Consider the following 19,169-nt stretch of genomic DNA (forward strand, 5'->3'; position numbering starts at 1 on the left):
ATGAAATAAGAACAATCTGTAAAGAAAGTGCACTTCTTCGTTTCGGAGAGCCGCAAAAAGCCACCATAATGTTATTGACACCAATAATGCTTAATTTTAGTAGTAGGTACTACTGCGATCATGATAAATGGTGCAGTTTTAATGGGCACCAAATATATGAATATTGATGCTGATAACAACTGCCAATATTGTACATTTCACGATGCATTTTTTACAGCCCCTCGAAGATATAAGTACAGGGGAAAGTTAGCTCGTTTGTGGTAAATTTTAAATAACATAAGTTGTTTCCAGTCAAAATCAAAACTATTAAATACGTTCTTTGATTAACATAATAACGTAAAGGCACCGAGAAGGGCGACAAATAATAAATGAACAAAAAACTGAACAAAAAGCAAACAAACATTGGAATTATTTTAGCTTTATCATTTGTGTAGCTATTTGATTTCTAGTTTTGTGCCCAATTTATTTTTAAATTCTGAACGAAGATGGGGGACTCAACTAAAAAAAATAAAAAAATTTTTCTCTTTATAATAATTAAAAATACGAATTCTATCGGAAAAAAGTCTGAAGCTGAATTAATCTCATCTTTTATTGAAAATGAAGGAGAAAAAAATATTATGAGGCACCATCCTAAAGAAAGTTGTTGCTTTAATTTTTTATTTCGCAATCGCAACGCTCGAATACGCCATCTGGGGAGAAGACCGGTTTCTTGACCCCTTTCCAACTCCTCCCCTTCTCAGTTGTATAGGAATGTACTGCAAAATTTTCCCCTTTCTTAATGCTTTTCATATTTACTTGTCAAAAATATTTGTTAAAGTTTCTACAAACTATGCGCAGATAGCTCGGGGGGGGGGGGTTCAAAGTTCGCGTAAAACGGTTTCTATTTCCAATTGCTTTTAGTGTTTAAGCTGGAAAAAAGCGCACCATTAAATTTTATTATACTTGTAATGCTTTCAATATAACACGTTTTTTCAATTTATGTTCCAACGAAACAAATAAAAAATACATTCGAAAGACTCCTCAAACTGGCTGTAATACTACCCAAGATATAACAAACAGTGCTATTTTACACAAATAGCCAAATAAGAGATTACACTGAAAATATGGCAAACCTCACGCTTTATTTATGCTGTGATAGTAATTTTGCTAAATTTTTTTAGGCTCACGATCTATTAGAATTTATAAATTAAAGAAATATCTTATGAATGGTAAAATCTAGTTCAAATATAGAATACAAATCACAGTAATAAAACTTCCTGGAATACACGTATTTGCCTAGTAAGCATAACGTGTCCCGCAGTGGACTGATCGTTAAGACACAGTTCCCAGCAGATCACCGACGTCAAGCATCACTGGCTGTGGTCAGTGAGCGGGTGGGTAACCACTTGGATCAGTCTGCGTAGGGAACGAGAGTGTGCGGTATTGGTCTTCGTTAAACTGTCCTACCGTAAAGTGCGCGACTTCGCGCGCAGGTCGTCGGGCTACCGAAGCGGGGGTGCCATCCCCTCCGCAGAGGATCAAAATTGTGATGGCATGTCTTCGGATCATCCTCCGGGATGTTTCCCAGACCGTTGCCAATAGCCTATTGTGCAGCTTTTGCGCGACGTAAATTAAGAACAACAACAAGTAAGCATAACGTAAGCGGAGTGTAGTTTCTTCAAATGACGTCATGCTGAAGATATCCATTTGCTTTAGAAAGTGTAAAAAAATATGAAAGCTGTAAGCTGAATCATTATTATTTTAAAACTTACTTTAGATCTTTCATATTAGTAGAAATAGGTATTTGTAAGCGTTAAAAAGAGCGCTTTGTTGTTGTTACATCTGCTGTTTTATAATTATGAAAAAATTGTTTCTTTCTGATTCTCAATAAGTTAATATTATGGATATAAATTTTTCTGAAACTTTAAAATACAAGTGTCATTTGAATAAATTTGTTAAAGTTCAGACTGTTGATCGTATTTGCCATGAAGGATGGATGAAGGCTCTTGACCCACTAAGTGGAAACATTATTCTTGTCACTCTTAATAATGATAAATCGAAAATAACTAAGTCTACACTGATCATAAGTGAAGCCTGTGTAAGTGTAAATGTTGACGAATCAGTTCCAGGAACTTTACCTGATTTATCTCTTGGTAATAACATTTCTTTATCACCAGCAGAATTAGAAGAATTGAAAGGACGTTTGGTTACTTGGATTAAAAAGCATCGACTACCTGTAACAGAAGATGAAGATGGCTCTCTGATAGTTTGTGATTCAGTGACTATTCGTCCTCCATATCGACCCGAAAACTGCATCAGTAAAAATGTTCGCATTTTGCAAAAAACGTCAGAAATTATTGAAAGTCTGCCTGCAGAGATCGAAACTGTTGAAACTCAACTCAAAAATGCTGTAGAGGAAGTAGTTACCGCCTGATATTTTTCGGGTGCTTTTATTCGTATTTATTTGTTCTGCTTTTTTTTTTTTTAAAATTTTTCTATCATTTTCACATTTATCTGTTATTAAAAAACAAATAAATTGTAGTTGGTATTTCGAAATTTCTCTTTATTTTTCGTAATTTATTACAAAAATAAAATTTTTAAATTTTCACTATTTGCAAAAAGCTTGAAATATTAAAGTGTCCCCCCAGGAATCAAAACTGTTGAAACCCCCCAAAATGTTATAGATTAAAATTTTTTATCAGCATTTTGCTGTAAATGAGCATTTTTTAGCAGCATTTTGTTGTGGATGAACCAGGGTTGGCAATATTTTAGCAGAATTGGAAAAAACCATGGTAAATTCCGGTAAAAACCGTCCTGGCAAAAACAGGTTTTTGCCAAGTAAATTGTCAAAAAGTGGCAAAAACCTATATTTTTCAAGATGAGAGGACAAAAACACATTTTTTATACAAAATTATTCCTAAAATTGAAATATATACTATAAATATGAATAATTACAAAAAAATTAACAAAATTATTATTCCATAATTAAATTATAATGTAATAATATATCATTTTAGTAGTTTAAAACATTATTGATTGGAAAACTTGTGATTATTCTTTTTTTTCCAGTGAAACGAACTTATTTTAAATTAATATAACTCTAATTTAAAACATAAAATATCTATCAATATGTGTAGTTAATTATTGTACAAATAATAATTTTTTATAATAAATAATAATATTATGCAAATAATAATATTTATTTATTTGTAAAAAAAAACATTTATTTTAGGATTATTACATTATTATTAGGACATTATTATGCAAATAATAATATTTATTTGTAAAAAAACATTTATTTTAGGATTCTAAAATGAAAAGAGATCACAAACTTTCAATCTTTTAAAATTTATTACCATTATATTAATTATTAATATGTTAAAAATAATTTTTTCATGTAATGTATCAAAATTATTATTCCTTATGATTGATTTAAATTTGTTTCAAGTATTTTGTAATAATATTTAATCAGCAATTTAGATAATTTGGTTTTTGCCGGCAAAAACTCCAACCCTGGGATGAACATTTTTAAGTAGAGTGATGTAGTTGCTGACTGATGTAACTTGGATGTTTTTATACTGTTTAGATGTTTTTTTTTTTTACTTTATTCATCTCTTTTACTCTTGAAAACAAACAAATTATACTTGAATTTTTTTTATTTATTTTTATTATTTATTGGACAAATACAAAAAATTGTTAATGAGTTTATTAAAAATTACAATACTGAGCTGTACAACCAATGGTCAAAACTGGACCAGAAAGTTTATGACTTGGTTTCTGAACAGTTTTAGTGGTTTACAGATTTTCAGCATTGGAAAAGATAAAAGTAGTGGTATTAGCAAGTTCATTTTTTCCCCCAAATATTTTTACTGGTCGTAATTTGCTTATTCTGTTATCACTGCATAACTGAACTTGATTGTAACTTGTGTGAGTTAGTATAACTGTCAACAAAAGGGAGGTTATAACATCTAGTCTGGTAGGCATTTAAATAAGAATATATTGAAAAATAATAATTTGCTATATCACCATTTCTTACTACAAATAATTAGAAAAATTACATTATTTTTTAGCTTACTATAACTACTTTGTTATAAATGTAGTTAATTACAAAGAGAATTACTATTTTTTTAATACAATGACTGCAAACTACTATTAAAATGTTGTAACTACTTCAGTATTTTAAGAAGACAAACTTTACATGGAAACTTATTTTACACCTATATTCAATTTGGTTTTGAATAATAGATGGGCTTATATTAAACATGAGGAATTCAGAAATATTTCAGCCAAGCAGGGAGAGCCAGCCATCCTTCCAAAAATGTTTAGGGAGAGAGCTAATGCAGCACACTTTTAAAAGTTTAAATAGAGTTTTACGATTAAAAATTTTTATTAATTTGTTCGAGATCACTGGCGTTTACTTTGAATGCAGATAAATTTATCCTCACGTTTGGACATTATTCTAGGTCTCCCTGATAGTTGGTGGCTCTTATTTTGGTCAGTTTCTTTCTTCTTTTGCAAAGTTCTAACAACAGTGGTGTGGGAAACATCAGTTTTTAAGGGTAATTTGTCTACTTGAATAGCCTTCTCCATGAAGTGCAATAACTACTCCTGTTTATACACTTATATCTTGCATTGATCCATATTTCTCTGTAATAAATTATATTGAAAAATTTTAACTTTGGTTTTTAATATTTCCAAGTTATTCATGCAAAATAAGGCTGTTATAACAATATTTTAAATGTGTTATGTACATGAAATTAACTTATAATGAACTTTACAAAAGATGAAAAGTAAATTGTTTATAAACTAAAAATTAATGAATTTTTAAAATAAATTACACTTTTTTTAGAATAAGTATTTATGTGCACTTTCGTACTCAACTACAAAATAGATACAAAAGGAAAAAATAATTAACAGTTTTATAAATAATTAATAGCATTTTGTGAAGTTTGTTGATGTTCGTGTTTTATACATTACATGTTTAAGCCAGAAATATATAATTATTTTTTAAAGTTTTGAACAAGTAAGTCTAAACTTTTGACCGGTACTGTAAAACTAATTATTGACTAACCTTATTTTATTATTAACCTTACACTTGAAGTTCTTTGTATATCTGAAATCTAAGTCACTCACAAACATTTCATTTCTGGGAGGATGGCGAATTTTCCATTTGCGTATATAATGCATATCTGTCATTAATAAATTCGTTATCTGAAGAGTTATTAAAATCAGGATGGCTCCTGATTTTTTTAAGAATTGAATTCCAATCTTTAAAACTGCTTGGCACAAAATCAAGAGTATCAATTTTATTAGTCAGGTATATCTAGATTACTGGCATGGTATGAACCGTGATAGCACGAGCTTCAACAATCCAACTTTGTACAAAAAGATTCCTACTGGGTACATCAACTTTCCTAAAAAGTATAGGCACTACTCTACAATTATCACAAAACATTTTTATGAACCTCTTAAGTATGTAAGCAATTTTAGCTGACTCATATTCAGAATTGAGTGGTAGCGCTTTGCGCTCCTGTGCCACAGGTCCTGGGTACGATCCTCGGGCCGGGCAAGGTTGACTCAGCCTTTCATCCCTTCAGTGGCTCGATAAATTAGTACCAAGCATGCTTGGGAACTAAACACTGGGGATTCCGCACCCTAGAGCCCAAGGTCAAGAAAACTGAGATGGGCACAGTAGACCTTGGCCCTCTATGGGCTGTCGCGCCTCTGAGTTTAGTTTTCATATTAAGAATACTTTTACTACAGAACTGAGAAATGTATCTAGTTGTTAAATCAAGAAGGGATTGGCTAAAGAACTTGTTAAAATTACAGAATTGCTTATTGTTACAGTAATTCATGACAAAAATATCTTGGGAAGAATTATTATTTTTTTGTAGAAAGCTTTGTCATGTTGTAATAAAGAATTGCTGAGAACTCCCCTACTCTTAAAAATATAACTAGTCGTTTAAGAGGGGAATTGGGAGTGACTTGAGGAAGAGAAAGGCATATCATTTACACAGGCAAGTATAGGTATTGTTTCCTATGTATTTTTTCATGCTGATTCTCACAAGATGATCGGATCAATAGTTTAGAAGTTAAAAGGTTTTTGTACTTGCACCTATTTGTGCAGATGAAATTGTTATGTAAAAAGAAAGGCATTGTTTCCTATTTTTTCCCCTCTTAATTGAATAAGACTAAACACGAGTCAATAGATGTAATAGTTAAGAAAATAGTAGAAGTAATAGTTAGAAAAGAGTTTTTATGTATAAAAAGTATTTTTGAGATGTACTTAAATACACACTTTACATTACTGTTTAGGAACTATCTGAAAATGAAAGTTACTGTTCCTGGTGCAATTTTTTGAGTTGAACTGAATGCAAACAATTCCGGGATGATGACTAACAGTTTAGAAGTTATAAGTGTTTCATACACATGCACTTTTCACATCTTACATTTCTATGCAGACAAGTGAGGTATTGTTTCCTATGTAATTTTAATTGATTAAGACCAAACTTGAGTCGATGAGTGTCAAAATAATAATATATCATAAAAAAGTTGAAATGATTTTTGAATTGCACTTTTTATGAAAAAACTCCTTATAATTTCAAAAGTGTTATTTCTATTCAGTATAGTTTCAGGAGTTTCTAATTCAATTCAGTATAAAAACTTTTATTTGAAAATATATCTTGCATGTTCAGATAGCCCTTAGATGGAAGTAAAATTAGTATTCGAGTTATGTTAAAAATAGTACTTTTAATACATGAAAACGATTACAACTCCTGAAATATTATTTTTATTAATTCCTGTAAAGTTTCATTTGATTCAACGTGAAAAAACTCATCATAAAAAATGTCGTTTGTCTAGAAGAAATACAATTCTCCCCATCAAGTGACTCCTCATTTCCCTCAAAAAGGGAAATCGTACAGAATAGAGTAAAGGAGATTTCAGGTATCATTTATGTTTTTATTTATTATGCGAAGCCTAATTTCACTGGATTATAAGCTTAATAAATTTTTTTGCACATATTTTTAAATGTTTAGTTTTTTATATTTTTAGAGTAAAAGAAATTTATTTTAAAATAGAAAAAGAATTTATATATTTAGAACTTTAAATATTGAGTTTTAATAGCAACTGTAGAGTTCTCACCTTTTCATAACAAAAATTAAGAACCATAAAAATATAATTGGTTATCATCAAATATATCTATACCATCAGTTACAGCATTGAAAAAAAAAATTGTTCTTTAAAAAAATGACTTAATTTATATTGTGAGAAATTCTGTTTCAGGGTGCGTAGCGTTTGTAAAAAGTACTTAAAGGTGCTTTTTTGGGGATTTCGTTTTTAAAAGCTTTTAAAGGTGCATTTTTCAGCTGGTGTTTTTAAAAAGTGCTTTTTTTTCCCTTCAGTGATATCTGGTGGATCCCATGCATTTCACGAAAAATGGGGTGTTTGCTACGTAATCATTGACGCGGACTTCATGTCGTACCCACGTTATGACTTGCGCATGCACGCACACTTGAAACAGAAACCCGAGTGCTCGAATTCGGATGGAGAATATCAAATCCTTATGAAATGTTTTTCTTTTTAATTTATTTTAATTTTATTATTGTTTATTTTATTTTACTTCTAACACTTTTTTGACGTAGGGGGTACGGGTACTTTTGTTCTGAGTTCAGGGTCAAGTTGAAATCACTCGATGATGTGGGAAAGTACTGATTGTTTCGATTTACGTCTGTTTCTTTTTGGGTTGTTTTTTTTTAACGCTAAAACTGTTTATAAAAAGTTTTTGTTTTTCAATGATATCACTGATTGAATATGAATTTTTTGAGTGCTTGAAAATTTTTGTGCAGTGCTTGAAAAGTTTTTAAAAAGTGCTTATTTTTGATTCAAAGATATTGCTACGCACCCTGTGTTTAGCTTAGTTGTGCATTTAAAAAAATGCTAATGCTTTTTAAAACTTCAAAATTGCTTAAAAAGTTAATAATTTTTTGTAATTACAAATTGAAGTACCTATGGCTTTTTAGAATTTTTTTTCTTCTAAAAATACCCTTCAAGCTTAAAAAGATTTTTTTTTGCTACTTCTTTTTTTTAAAGCATTTGATTTAAGAAAGAGTGAAATGTTTTTTTCTTCTCTTTTTCATTGCAAGATATTCAGAATATTGTTGCCTAATTTTTACTCACACTTTGAAACATTTTTTTCCCTAGCTTGTTTTAAGCTCGTTTCCATCTCCCAGAATGCTCAAGTTTCTGTGCAGGGTCTTATTATAAGTGAAAGGAAGACAAAATGGATGGAATCAACTAGCAATAGTGGAAATAAAGAAATTTTAAAGGCCCTTAATTTTCAAAATTAAAATTAAGGACTATGTGAACCCTGAAACAAACTTCTTATTTTACAATGTGGGAAACCAAATGTTGAGAATAGTCTTTCCAATCCTCCCATTGAGCATATAGTTGTAAACAACTGTTAAATAATAACAAGGACATTTTCTTCAATATTTTAACTATCCAGATAATGAAGAAATGCCAGCATACTTGATTTTTCAAATTCATTTGAAAAAAGATTAGCATATGCAGTTTCAGTGGTTCCTAGTTCAACAGTCCTAGAGTTCCCTTCAAACATATATGAAGAGAATGGTGCTAACTTGGCTTGGTTATTTATAATTATGACATTATTTCAGAATGCAGCATAGACCATTGCATTTTTTCTTTTGGCTAAAGCCATAATTTAAGTAATGCTTACGTTGCCATTAGTAGGCCAAAGAAAAATCAGGACATTTTGTGGAAAGGAATACATATAGTAGACTTCTTTGAAAAAGGGCTAACACTAAATTAAAATAAAATTATAATTTACACTACTAATCAAATTTAAGAAAGGCAAATTTTATTGCAAAAGGACTATAAAATGTGCTATTTTTAATTTCAGAATTCAGTTTCCAGTATAATTTTATAAATGGGGCCACTGAACTCATTATAATTTGAGATCAATACGTAGAAAACTTTTATATTACAATTGCATTAAAGAAAAATAATAACCAGTATCAATTAGTTAATATTCTCTAATAATACGAATGCAATTTAAAGTTCGTAATCGAATTCAAGGCTATTTTAATCAAATAATTTTTTAATGGATTTCACCAAACTCAAATACACTTATCAATAATTGTGAAACTACAGAACTCCATCCTACAAGATTTGCTATTGCATTAGCTGAAAATATAAACCAACCAATAAATAAATCTAAATATATTTAAGTATTCTTATTATTTTTGAATTAAATATTACATAAAGTAATCAGGAACAATAAAAGTATTTATTTTTTTAATGCTTTACAAATTTTATTTATAACCAGTGTTACAATTTACTTCTACACTATACGTCCAAGACAATTACACAATAAATGCATTTTTTCCCATGTACACATACAAATAAAAGGCATGGACCTTATTGAGGCAGTCTAATTTTGTTACAAAACATTAAATATTTTAAACTCAACATGCATAACTATACATACAAGTTGTAGTTTCTTTCCTTCTTTTCGATTAAATAAAACATCACATTTGCAAATTTTAAAAACTATTTGCGTCAGAAGTTTTATAAATACCAGTTCAGAACTGTTTAAATATATTCATACTCCGTTTCTCAAGGTATTCGGATGTGTTTAAATTTGCCAACTTCTCAGACATACTCAACGAATAAACAGGTAACCAATAAATTCCCAAATAGCATTAAATTATTAATATTAAAATCTACACACATCAGATATTTATTTTTTTTACAGAAAGCACAGAAAAGGCATCAAAATAGGAACAATTTCAAATATTTTCAATTTAATAAATTAGTATTTTATTAAAATGCAAACTATCACTTGGGAAATCAATAGTCTCAAAAGTGTTACTATTAACAGTTCATAACGGCTTAAATATATTCACGTTCCCTCGTAGACTTACTTAAAAAAAAACAATGAATAAGAAGGGCATGAAATTCATGAATCGGTATAAATTGCTGATAATGAATAGTATATATTGAGTATTTTTTTATTATCACAAAGTATAGAAAAGGAATAAAAATAGAAACAGTTTTAAATGAAAAAATAGAAAATCTTACAATCAATAAATTATATTTTCATTAAAATGCAAACCATTACTTGATTTGTATTGTTGTGAATAAATACCATTAAACAGGATAATATCAATATATGTAACACTCAATATACGCATAAGCGTGAAAATGGAATAAAACAATTAAATATAAAATTTTTTAATCAGTTTATTTTTGATACAAGGTCAAATAAAACAATTTTAAATATATTTATGGTTAAGAAAAATTATCTTTATTTTTCAATTCATCTGAGTTTAACAATAATTAAATTATTCAATTACTATAGTACTAAAATCTAATTTTGAAGTAATTAAACATACAACTTAGCTTTTTAATAAAGAATAGTAATAATTGTGCAAAAATTTTCATTTTAAGAGCAATGGTATTAAGTAGTGGGCCATACTTTTGAAACATCTGACTTCAATTATTGTTTGACTAGAACATAATTAGTTACAAATAATATGACTAGTTCTGAAAAGTTATAAAACACACTTAATAAATGCAATTTCAAAATTGAATACTACTGTAAAAGAATTTTAATATAACAAGGTACTGAAATACATGAAAGAAAGGTAATTTTCGAACAAAAGGAGAAACAAACATTCAGAAGCAAACAAGTAACAGAAAAAGCATAATGAAACTGTTATTTTTTTTCTCATATCAACTATGTTGGTCGAGGAAGGAATCCATATTTCTCTGGCTTAATCCAGTTTGAAGTCATAGCCTCAACCATATCATCTAGAGTTGCATCGACCTTTTTCCAGTCACTGCAAAGGAAAGAGTTGAAAAGTTACAATAATTTAATTCCTGTAATTAATAACAATAAAGACTAAAACCTGAATTCTGGTTACCTAAATGCCCTTAACACAAAAAAAAAAAAAAAAAGAAAAGATCTTTAACAATACCCGATAGTAAAAACAAAAATTAAAGCAATGTTCTAATTTCATCTAAGTTTAAAATTAATGTCATGTATGTAAATATGCTAAAATAACAAATAAATAAATAAAATAAAAATAATTTTAAGATTTTTGTTATCATTATTCTAATTTTAAATGGAGATAAATGCAAACTTACCTTTCAGAAGCATTCTCAATCATTTCAGTATAGTATTTCAATTTAGGTTCAGTACCGCTGCCTCTTATGGTCATCTCACACCCATTAGTGAAGTAAAATGTGATCATTTGAACACTCTTGCTGGCTGGCAACAGCTAATTAGAAAAAAATAGATATTAATTTTTTTTTTTTTTTTACACTTGCGATTTGTTAAAAAAAAAACGTGCAGGGGATTTCTCCGTTTTTCTATTAATTTCCGCTTTTTTATAATTTTTTCACAGTTTTCCGATTTTTATTTCAATTTTATCAGATTTCCACTATAATATGAAAATAAAATCAAAATCATATAAACAAAATTTCTCATATCACTACAGAGCAAAAAAATTGCGTATTTTGTCTCATATCTCGTGTAAGAAGATTATTACCGCCAAAAATTTCATACTCAATTTCAGGGTGCGCAAAAATTTCAAATTTTGAAGAATTTGAGATGAAAGAAATTGAATGAGAATTTTGAAAATTCGAGGAGGATTTTAGATGAAATTGTCATGGCTAAAGCGTGTTGTAAAGTGAAATTTTAAAAACTACACAGAAATCCCAAACTGTTAAAAATACGATTGAATAATAAAATGTGAATAGTAATATTGTCACAAATCAAGAGCATTAAAAAGTAATTCTTCCAAAGCTTGATTCGAAATTTCCCATGTTGGATAATGTGGCATTAAAAAACCATGAAAATCAGTAGCAATAATTGACAAAAATGCAATCGTAAATCCACATGGGATTGGGGGTAAATAGTCAATAATTGAGTGCAAAATGCGTAATAGTTTGCTAAATGAAATAAAATTAATATGAAAACATTAAGATTTAAAAAACAAAAGTAAAAAAGTGATTACTAAAATACAAAATTCACTAGTCATAATATCATATTAACTATATCCGAGTTAGAAAAACCATTGGAAATTGCAGCCAAATGACAAACACCTGTTGAAAAAATGACCCATAAACGACGTGAATTTACAATAGAAACAATATGAATAGAACATGAGTGACCATGTTTTTACATGTTCACTTGTGTAAGTGACAACTTAAATTTGAAATACATGCTGTCATAATAAAATTGTATAAAAATATTAAAAAAAAAAAAAAAAAAAAAAAAAAAAAAAAAAAAAAAAACAGGTGGAAATGACTGAAAAAGTGTTTGGTAAGCAACACGGATTAACATTAGATTTGTTGTGAATAGAACATGTGAAAAACTCAAACTTCCCGATTTGTAATAACATATTAAAAATATAAGAATTTAAAAAAAGCAATGGCAAAGGCTGAAAAAAATTATAAATAACTGCCGGAAATTTAATCATCCAACAATATGGAATTATGTTGGAATCGTCATAAAAACTCAAATTCTAAATTTGAACGTCATAGTAACATCCTATTAAAAAAATGGGAAATTGAAAAACCATGTGAAAAGATCCTACAAAGATGAATCTAAGGAAAAAAAATTTCATTTAAAGATTCAGCAAAAGAAAAAATCTCATCCTTGCTTATAGTTTAAAAACAAAGTTCTGCATCTTTAATTTTAAAAATATTAAGACAGGTTTATTATAGTCATAAATCACAGAACATGTTAAGGGAAACAATTTGGATATAATAAATAAATTTAGAGGCTAAAGAATTCTCTTGAAGATCTAAAAATATCTCAATGTTAGAAACATAATCTGATGATTCCATTGAATCTATTTGAAACAAAGATATTTTTTAGAGGGTAATTTTTAAAAAGATGACTTTCATTAATTTGACAAAATTTCTTAGATTAGTTTAACCTAAATAAAGTATAAAGTGCTACATATTTTCAAACATAAGCATAGAATGTTTGGAAAACTTTTAAGAGCTAAAGAAGTAGAAAGTAGAAGTCAGCTAATTTGATCCTCAAACTTGGCTAAATTTTATGTGAACATTTCCAACCAAATTACTTTCCTGCCGGTCAAACTTAAGTGATTAATAAAAAAAAAAAAAACTCAACAAATATGTAAGCACAAAAGTTGAGATGGCTGAAAAGTTGAAAGTTATTCACTTAGAATTTTGCAATCTCTTACATATTGTTTTTTAAATTTGAATAAATTTTCTAAGTAAAAGCACTTTTTTGGCTTACATACGGATGGGATTATAATTGGAAAAAGAGTAGGCATTAAACTTAACAACTAATTCTTCTTGAATACTACCTGAACATTAAACTATTCATTCTGTTTATAATATTTTAAATGCATATGAATATAAGGTTCTGAATTCAAAACGTGCAGATTACATTAGAATAGTACTTTAATGATTCAAAAATAAATACTATAATTACTGATTTTTGGTTAGGTTGAGAACTATCATATCCTGTAGTAAGGTCTCTCACATTCTTAACTTCATACGTCATTGTTTTCGATTTCAGAGAACTTGGGTACTAAAAATATAATTTACATCTATAATACATTATAAAGAAATAAATTTTTAAATACAAAAACCCTGTCTTTTTACAACACAAAAAAGATAATGAGCAAGATAAAAAATATAAAGTATAATAAACAAAATTAGAGGAATGGAACTGATGGATATAGACTGTGACTCTGCTGAAAATTTTGATCTTGATTAGGGAACTTGCTCACTGATGTTTCTGCAGAATTGCTAACTGCAAATTACAATGCTAAAAAGTTAGTTCATACATATAGCCCACCTTACAAAGAAACTATCTGGTATCTTAACACACTGTATCTTAACACAGTTAACACTAATTCTGCCACCGCAAAGATTGCAAAAATTCTTACTAAAGACTTTAATTGCAATTTAAATGCCATCCGTCTTACAAACGGAAGATACAGTGAATCAGGGGAAGAGGCTCTTGGAGAATTACTAGAAGCACACTTCCCTGGATCTCATCCTGTAGAGAATGAAAACCTAAATATTACTACCACAACTACTTGTAGTAGGAATGACTGGGAGGCCGCCAAAATGGTGGTCTCCTATGAGAAGGTTGTATGGGCCATAAAGTCTTGTAAGCCCTACAAGTCACCAGGCATGGACAACATCATACCAATGATGTTTGTCCAGGAGGTGAATACACTGGCCCCTATTCTATGTAGGATTTTTCGATCCTGCATAGCATTTGGGTATATACCTCTCTCTTGGAGGAATACCAGGGTGATTTTCATACCAAAACCAGGTAAGGATAATTACTTTGAGGCTAAATCATTCAGACCAGTCAGCCTAACTTCCTGTCTGTTGAAAGCGATCGAAAAGCTAATTGACAGACACTTCAGAGACACTGTGCTCATAGAAAGGCTACTGTCCTCCATACAGCATGCCTATCAACCAGGCAAGTCTACAGACACCGCTCTGTATGAGCTCTCCTACCTGCTTGAGAAATCTATCACAGATAAGGAGATGGCTCTCGCGGTATTCATTGATATTGAAGGTGCGTTTGATAAAGTCCCTGTTGAAACTATCATCAATGCACTTAGGAATAGAGGCATAAACTCAATAATTACCAGATGGATAGCGAATTTGCTATCCTCTAGGTATGTTTGTTCCTCTCTATTGGGTGCAAGCATGAAAGTGCATGCAACTGCAGGATGCCCCCAGGGAGGGGTTCTGTCCCCTATCCTATGGTGTATGGTAATGGACTCCCTGTTAGTTCGGTTAAATGCTCTTGGCATTCCCTGTATCGGGTACGCTGATGACGGTGTTATTGTTGTCAGAGGCAAACATGGAAAAACTGTCTCTGATATCATGAATAATGCACTCCTAGAAGTAGCTAGATGGTGTTTTGAATCAGGCTTATCTGTCAATCCATCCAAGATAAGTTATGTAGCCTTCACACGGAAAAGGCAACTTGATCTTGGTAATGTATACTACCTGGACCATAAATTGGAACTCACGGAGAAAGTCAAGTTTCTCGGGGTTTATTTTGACTCCTAACTAAATTGGGGTCTTCAACTTGAATACTGAACCAAAAGGGCCAGAAAAATTTTCTGGTCTTGTAGAAACGCTATTGGTAGAACATGGGGACTGTCCCCCAAAATAGTCTACTGGATATACTCAATGATTATTAGTCCTATCATCACTTATGGCGCAATCGTCTGGTGGTCAAGGACTAGATTGAGATCCGCAAGGTCTAATCTTAACAGACTGCAAAGAATGGTCTGTGTAGCCCTGTCAGGCTGTCTCAGGACCACTCCTACAGCTGCTCTAGAGAGCTTACCTGGGCTTCTTCCATTGAACTTACGCATTGAAGTTGAAGCTCAGACAGGCGTAAAGCGTCTTATGTACCTTGGCCTATGGAAAGAGAATTCCAAACACTTGTCATGGGGACATCTTGTTTCACAAGTGACGGATTTATCCTCTTTTATTATGCCTAGTGATTATATGTCACTAAGATATGCTTTTCACAAGCCCTTCAAGATCCATTTTCCTACTAGAGATTAATGGTTTAATTCTCCTCAGTGGTTTAAAGGCAAATGCCTGATATGGTACACTGATGGTTCAAAGATTGGTGCCAAATCAGGAGCAGGAATTTATTGCTCCAATGATGGTACCAAACTTCACTTTCCCCTGGGAAATTATGCCACCGTTTTTCAGGCTGAGGTCTATGCCATTATCTTGTGCTGCAAGTTATGCCTAGACAAAGGATATCAAAATACGACTATCCGCATCTGTTCTGACAGTTAGGCTGCTCTCCTATCACTGTCAAGGTGTAAATTCACCTCTTTGTTAGTGTGGGAATGCTTCACGGCCCTCTGTGACCTGTCCGCTCATAACAAGGTATCCCTGCATTGGGTACCAGGACATATGGGTATCGGTGGAAATGAGCTAGCTGACGAAGCAGCACAGGCTGGCTCTAATGCAATTTTCTGGGGCCCTGAACCTGCGCTGGGAATTTCTCCCTCCTCATTTAGGGCAACCATATTCAAGCGCTACGGCAAGATCGCCCATGAGCAGTGGCGCGCTGCTGATGGTCAGAGACAAGCTAAGGAGCTGAATCGAGACTGTCCTAGTGTACGTCAAAAGGAGCTCTTAAAGCTTAATAGAAACAGTATAAGGAAGATCATAGGTCTTCTTACTGGTCACTGTATCCTCAGGAGACACCTAAACATTATGGGAATAGAATCCGATTCTCTTTGTCGGGGATGTCATCTAGAAGAAGAGACATCACGACACATACTCTGTGATTGTGAGGTCTATTCTGCTCAAAGATTTGAGCATTTAGGGCAGCATATTGTCAATGCCTGGGAACTGCAAGATGTTCCTGTAAGGTGCTTGCTGAATTTTATTTCAGCCATAGGGCTTTCATGCTAATCATGATTTTAGGGTTTGGGTACAATAGACCTCTGGTCGATGTACCCTGCTCGTCAGAGCTGCCCAACCTCTAAGTCTAATCTTAACACAGTTGGGATTTGCAAACTAGCAGTTAAGTTTAACAACGAGTTTTGAGAGTTTCAACTCAAGACCATTAAGATTTTACCCATGTATGAAAAAGAAGTTTCTGGAAACAGTTAAAAAAAAAATGTTGGTCCCAAAAATGACTTTTTTTATGCCAATGGCAACATTGAGACAAATGTAAAAATAAATAAATAAAAGAAAGAGAGAAATGAAAGAAGTGTAAAAATTGTAACTGCAATTAAAACAAATAAACAGTCGCCTTGAAAATAAGAGTTAATTTTACGAGTTTCAATTAAATTAAGGCATTAATAATTCTAATTGGAATACTAGCAAATTAGAAAATTAATATTTTTATTACTATATAATACTCTATTAAAATTTTACATAACCCATCAATATTTTAGAGTTTAGATGAAGTACAATTTATCCACTTTAAATAAAGAATATTGCCATAGTGTTAAAGGTAACTATACTTTGAAGAACTTAGTGAAAGATGTGTAATGAATGTGAAATGAGCAAAGAAACAATTTGGTCAGAGTTGTCTCAAACATTTTCTTGTTAAAGAATGAAGTAGGATTAAAGTATCATCAAGGCCGGAAACAGCAATTAATTGCTATATCAAAATCCCCACATTTCATTAAGTTGTTGCGTTCTTTTCTTTCATACTGACAAACAAATTAAAGGACGAAATAATTAATAAACTGAGAGACCTAAAAACAATGAATTTAAAGAACATAACAATATATAAAAAGCTCAAAAACTGTATTGCCAGGCATGACTGGGGTATGTAAAAATTCCTATCAACCATATATTTATCCAATTTACATGACATGTAAATATTTAATTAGAATTATCCTATAATACCATTTAAGCATATCCTCAAAATTCTATTATATTCTGAGCCCAGATATATAAATAATAAAGAAAAAAATCAGTATTTTTGTTATATTTAGTACAATTGCAATAGAAACCATAGAAAAAATATCGCAATAACCATTTGTGACACACATAGAGCATAAATTTTTTTTGAGAAGGAGTTTTTTTCAAAAAATAAAACAACTATTATCAAAGAGCATAATACATACATCACTTTTCTCGGGCACATCCTTAGCTTTACCACCTTTAAAGTTTCTCAAGTTAGCAAACATTTTGAACATATTTTCTTCTTGATAACACAAAAAGTAGGAATTTTTGCTAGTGTGGTATCCATATCTAAAGTTAGTGAAATGAAATTAGGAATTTGGAATAAATAACACTAAGATAAGTTCAAATATTGAATAATATAAAAACATAAATATGCTTGAAATCTTAATAACTAATTGAACATTTAAAATGTGAAGTTAAGTATTCTGGAATTTTGATGAAATATAAGAGCAAAATGTACAAATTCATTTAAATAATGCTTGTCGTAAAATAAATAAAAAAATAAATTATTAACTTTTTAAAAAAAGCAAATTTTGTTACAGTTCAATAATTTTTCAAAGTATTACATTCTCTAATAAATATGTAATTTTTGGTAGCTACGTATAGTTACCGATTTTCTTTTTTGTCATCAGTAAATCTTTTATTAATTTGCTAAGCATTACGAGTTTTAGTTTTCTAATTAATTTAAAATTGTTAACATTTAACTGAAGAACTAAATAAAATGCTGCTTAAGAATTCAAAGTAAAGTTATAATATTAAATTACAATAAATAAAACATTCAGTAATATGATACAAGCTTACTCTAAATATATATCCCGCAATAAATGATGTAAAGTTTTCTGTTCTTTATAAGCAACTGTGGCCATTTTAGACAAATGCATCGCAGCTTGAATTCCATCTTTATCCATCACATGAGATCCACACATATAACCTTAATAAAACGTGATAATCATGCAAATTAATCAAAACAAATTATAACACTGTACTTTAGTACAGTTATATCGGACACTGTGTTTTAATTGTCTCTAAACAGACTAAAAGTCCCTGATTATACACAAAAAATATATTTTAAAACACTTTAAAAAAATATAACAAGAATAAATTTAACAGCTGTTATGTGAAAAGATTCAGGTAAATAACAGTAAAGAGATATAATGGACAGCAGACAACGCCGATAACAACAAAGACATTTTATTTCAATTTGCTGTTATAAATAACATAATTAAGTAACTGTGAGAGTAACCTTAAGAAACATTTGTTGTCAGTTAGCATAAATATCTATCATAAAATACTGTTTTTTTTAAACACTGAAGACTAAAATTCCTGATTTTTATAGTGCAATATTTTTGATAACTGTTAAATTAGCCTTTTCTTTAAAGAAAAATATAAAATTTTTTGCGTGACTTTATAATTTTAATAAATATAAATGCATTAATAAGGCAAAAGAAAAGAAAAAAAAACACTTCCAGAAGATATCAATTTATTGATAGAGCATCAGAAAATTTCTTTGAAAATTTGTAGCAAATGTTTTGTAAATAATATTGAAGGTAAGTATCTCAAAGTAATTCCTATTCTGAGATTTTTAAGAGTATTTTAATAAATTTCTCTGATTTTTCCAAATTTATAAAATATTCCCTTTCTTTAGCCACCTTGCATTCATTCATATGATAAAGTAAGCAGGGTTAAAATACAAACCACAA

General features: G+C 30.3%; 2 protein-coding genes across 2 annotated transcripts in view; one reads left to right on the forward strand and one right to left on the reverse strand.

Annotated features, from left to right (window-relative positions):
* Positions 1 to 1,762: 1,762 nt before the first annotated feature.
* On the forward strand, positions 1,763 to 2,535 carry LOC107445218 (gem-associated protein 6). Its single transcript, XM_016059566.4, has one exon. It carries the CDS (start codon positions 1,880 to 1,882, stop codon positions 2,411 to 2,413), a length of 534 nt encoding a protein of 177 aa, XP_015915052.2. The 5' UTR covers positions 1,763 to 1,879; the 3' UTR covers positions 2,414 to 2,535.
* A 6,729-nt stretch (positions 2,536 to 9,264) lies between these two features.
* The window catches only part of Pgm2a (phosphoglucomutase 2), a 28,975-nt gene continuing 19,070 nt past the window's right edge, over positions 9,265 to 19,169 (reverse strand). The window contains exons 12-16 of the mRNA XM_016059567.4: positions 18,271 to 18,400; positions 17,631 to 17,757; positions 13,475 to 13,573; positions 11,149 to 11,282; positions 9,265 to 10,841 (exon numbers count right to left, since the gene is read on the reverse strand). Coding sequence (XP_015915053.2) covers positions 10,739 to 10,841; positions 11,149 to 11,282; positions 13,475 to 13,573; positions 17,631 to 17,757; positions 18,271 to 18,400 — 593 coding nt within the window. The 3' untranslated portion in view covers positions 9,265 to 10,738. The remainder of the gene's footprint in view (positions 10,842 to 11,148; positions 11,283 to 13,474; positions 13,574 to 17,630; positions 17,758 to 18,270; positions 18,401 to 19,169) is intronic.

Source organism: Parasteatoda tepidariorum, chromosome 5 (assembly GCF_982258835.1).
Source record: "Parasteatoda tepidariorum strain Cologne lab strain chromosome 5, Ptep-v5.0, whole genome shotgun sequence".
NCBI lineage: Eukaryota > Metazoa > Arthropoda > Arachnida > Araneae > Theridiidae > Parasteatoda > Parasteatoda tepidariorum.

What these genes read in the sequence shown, in the direction of transcription:
- LOC107445218 (XM_016059566.4), top strand. Translation starts at nt 1,880, where the DNA reads ATGGATATAAATTTTTCTGAAACTTTAAAATACAAGTGTCATTTGAAT.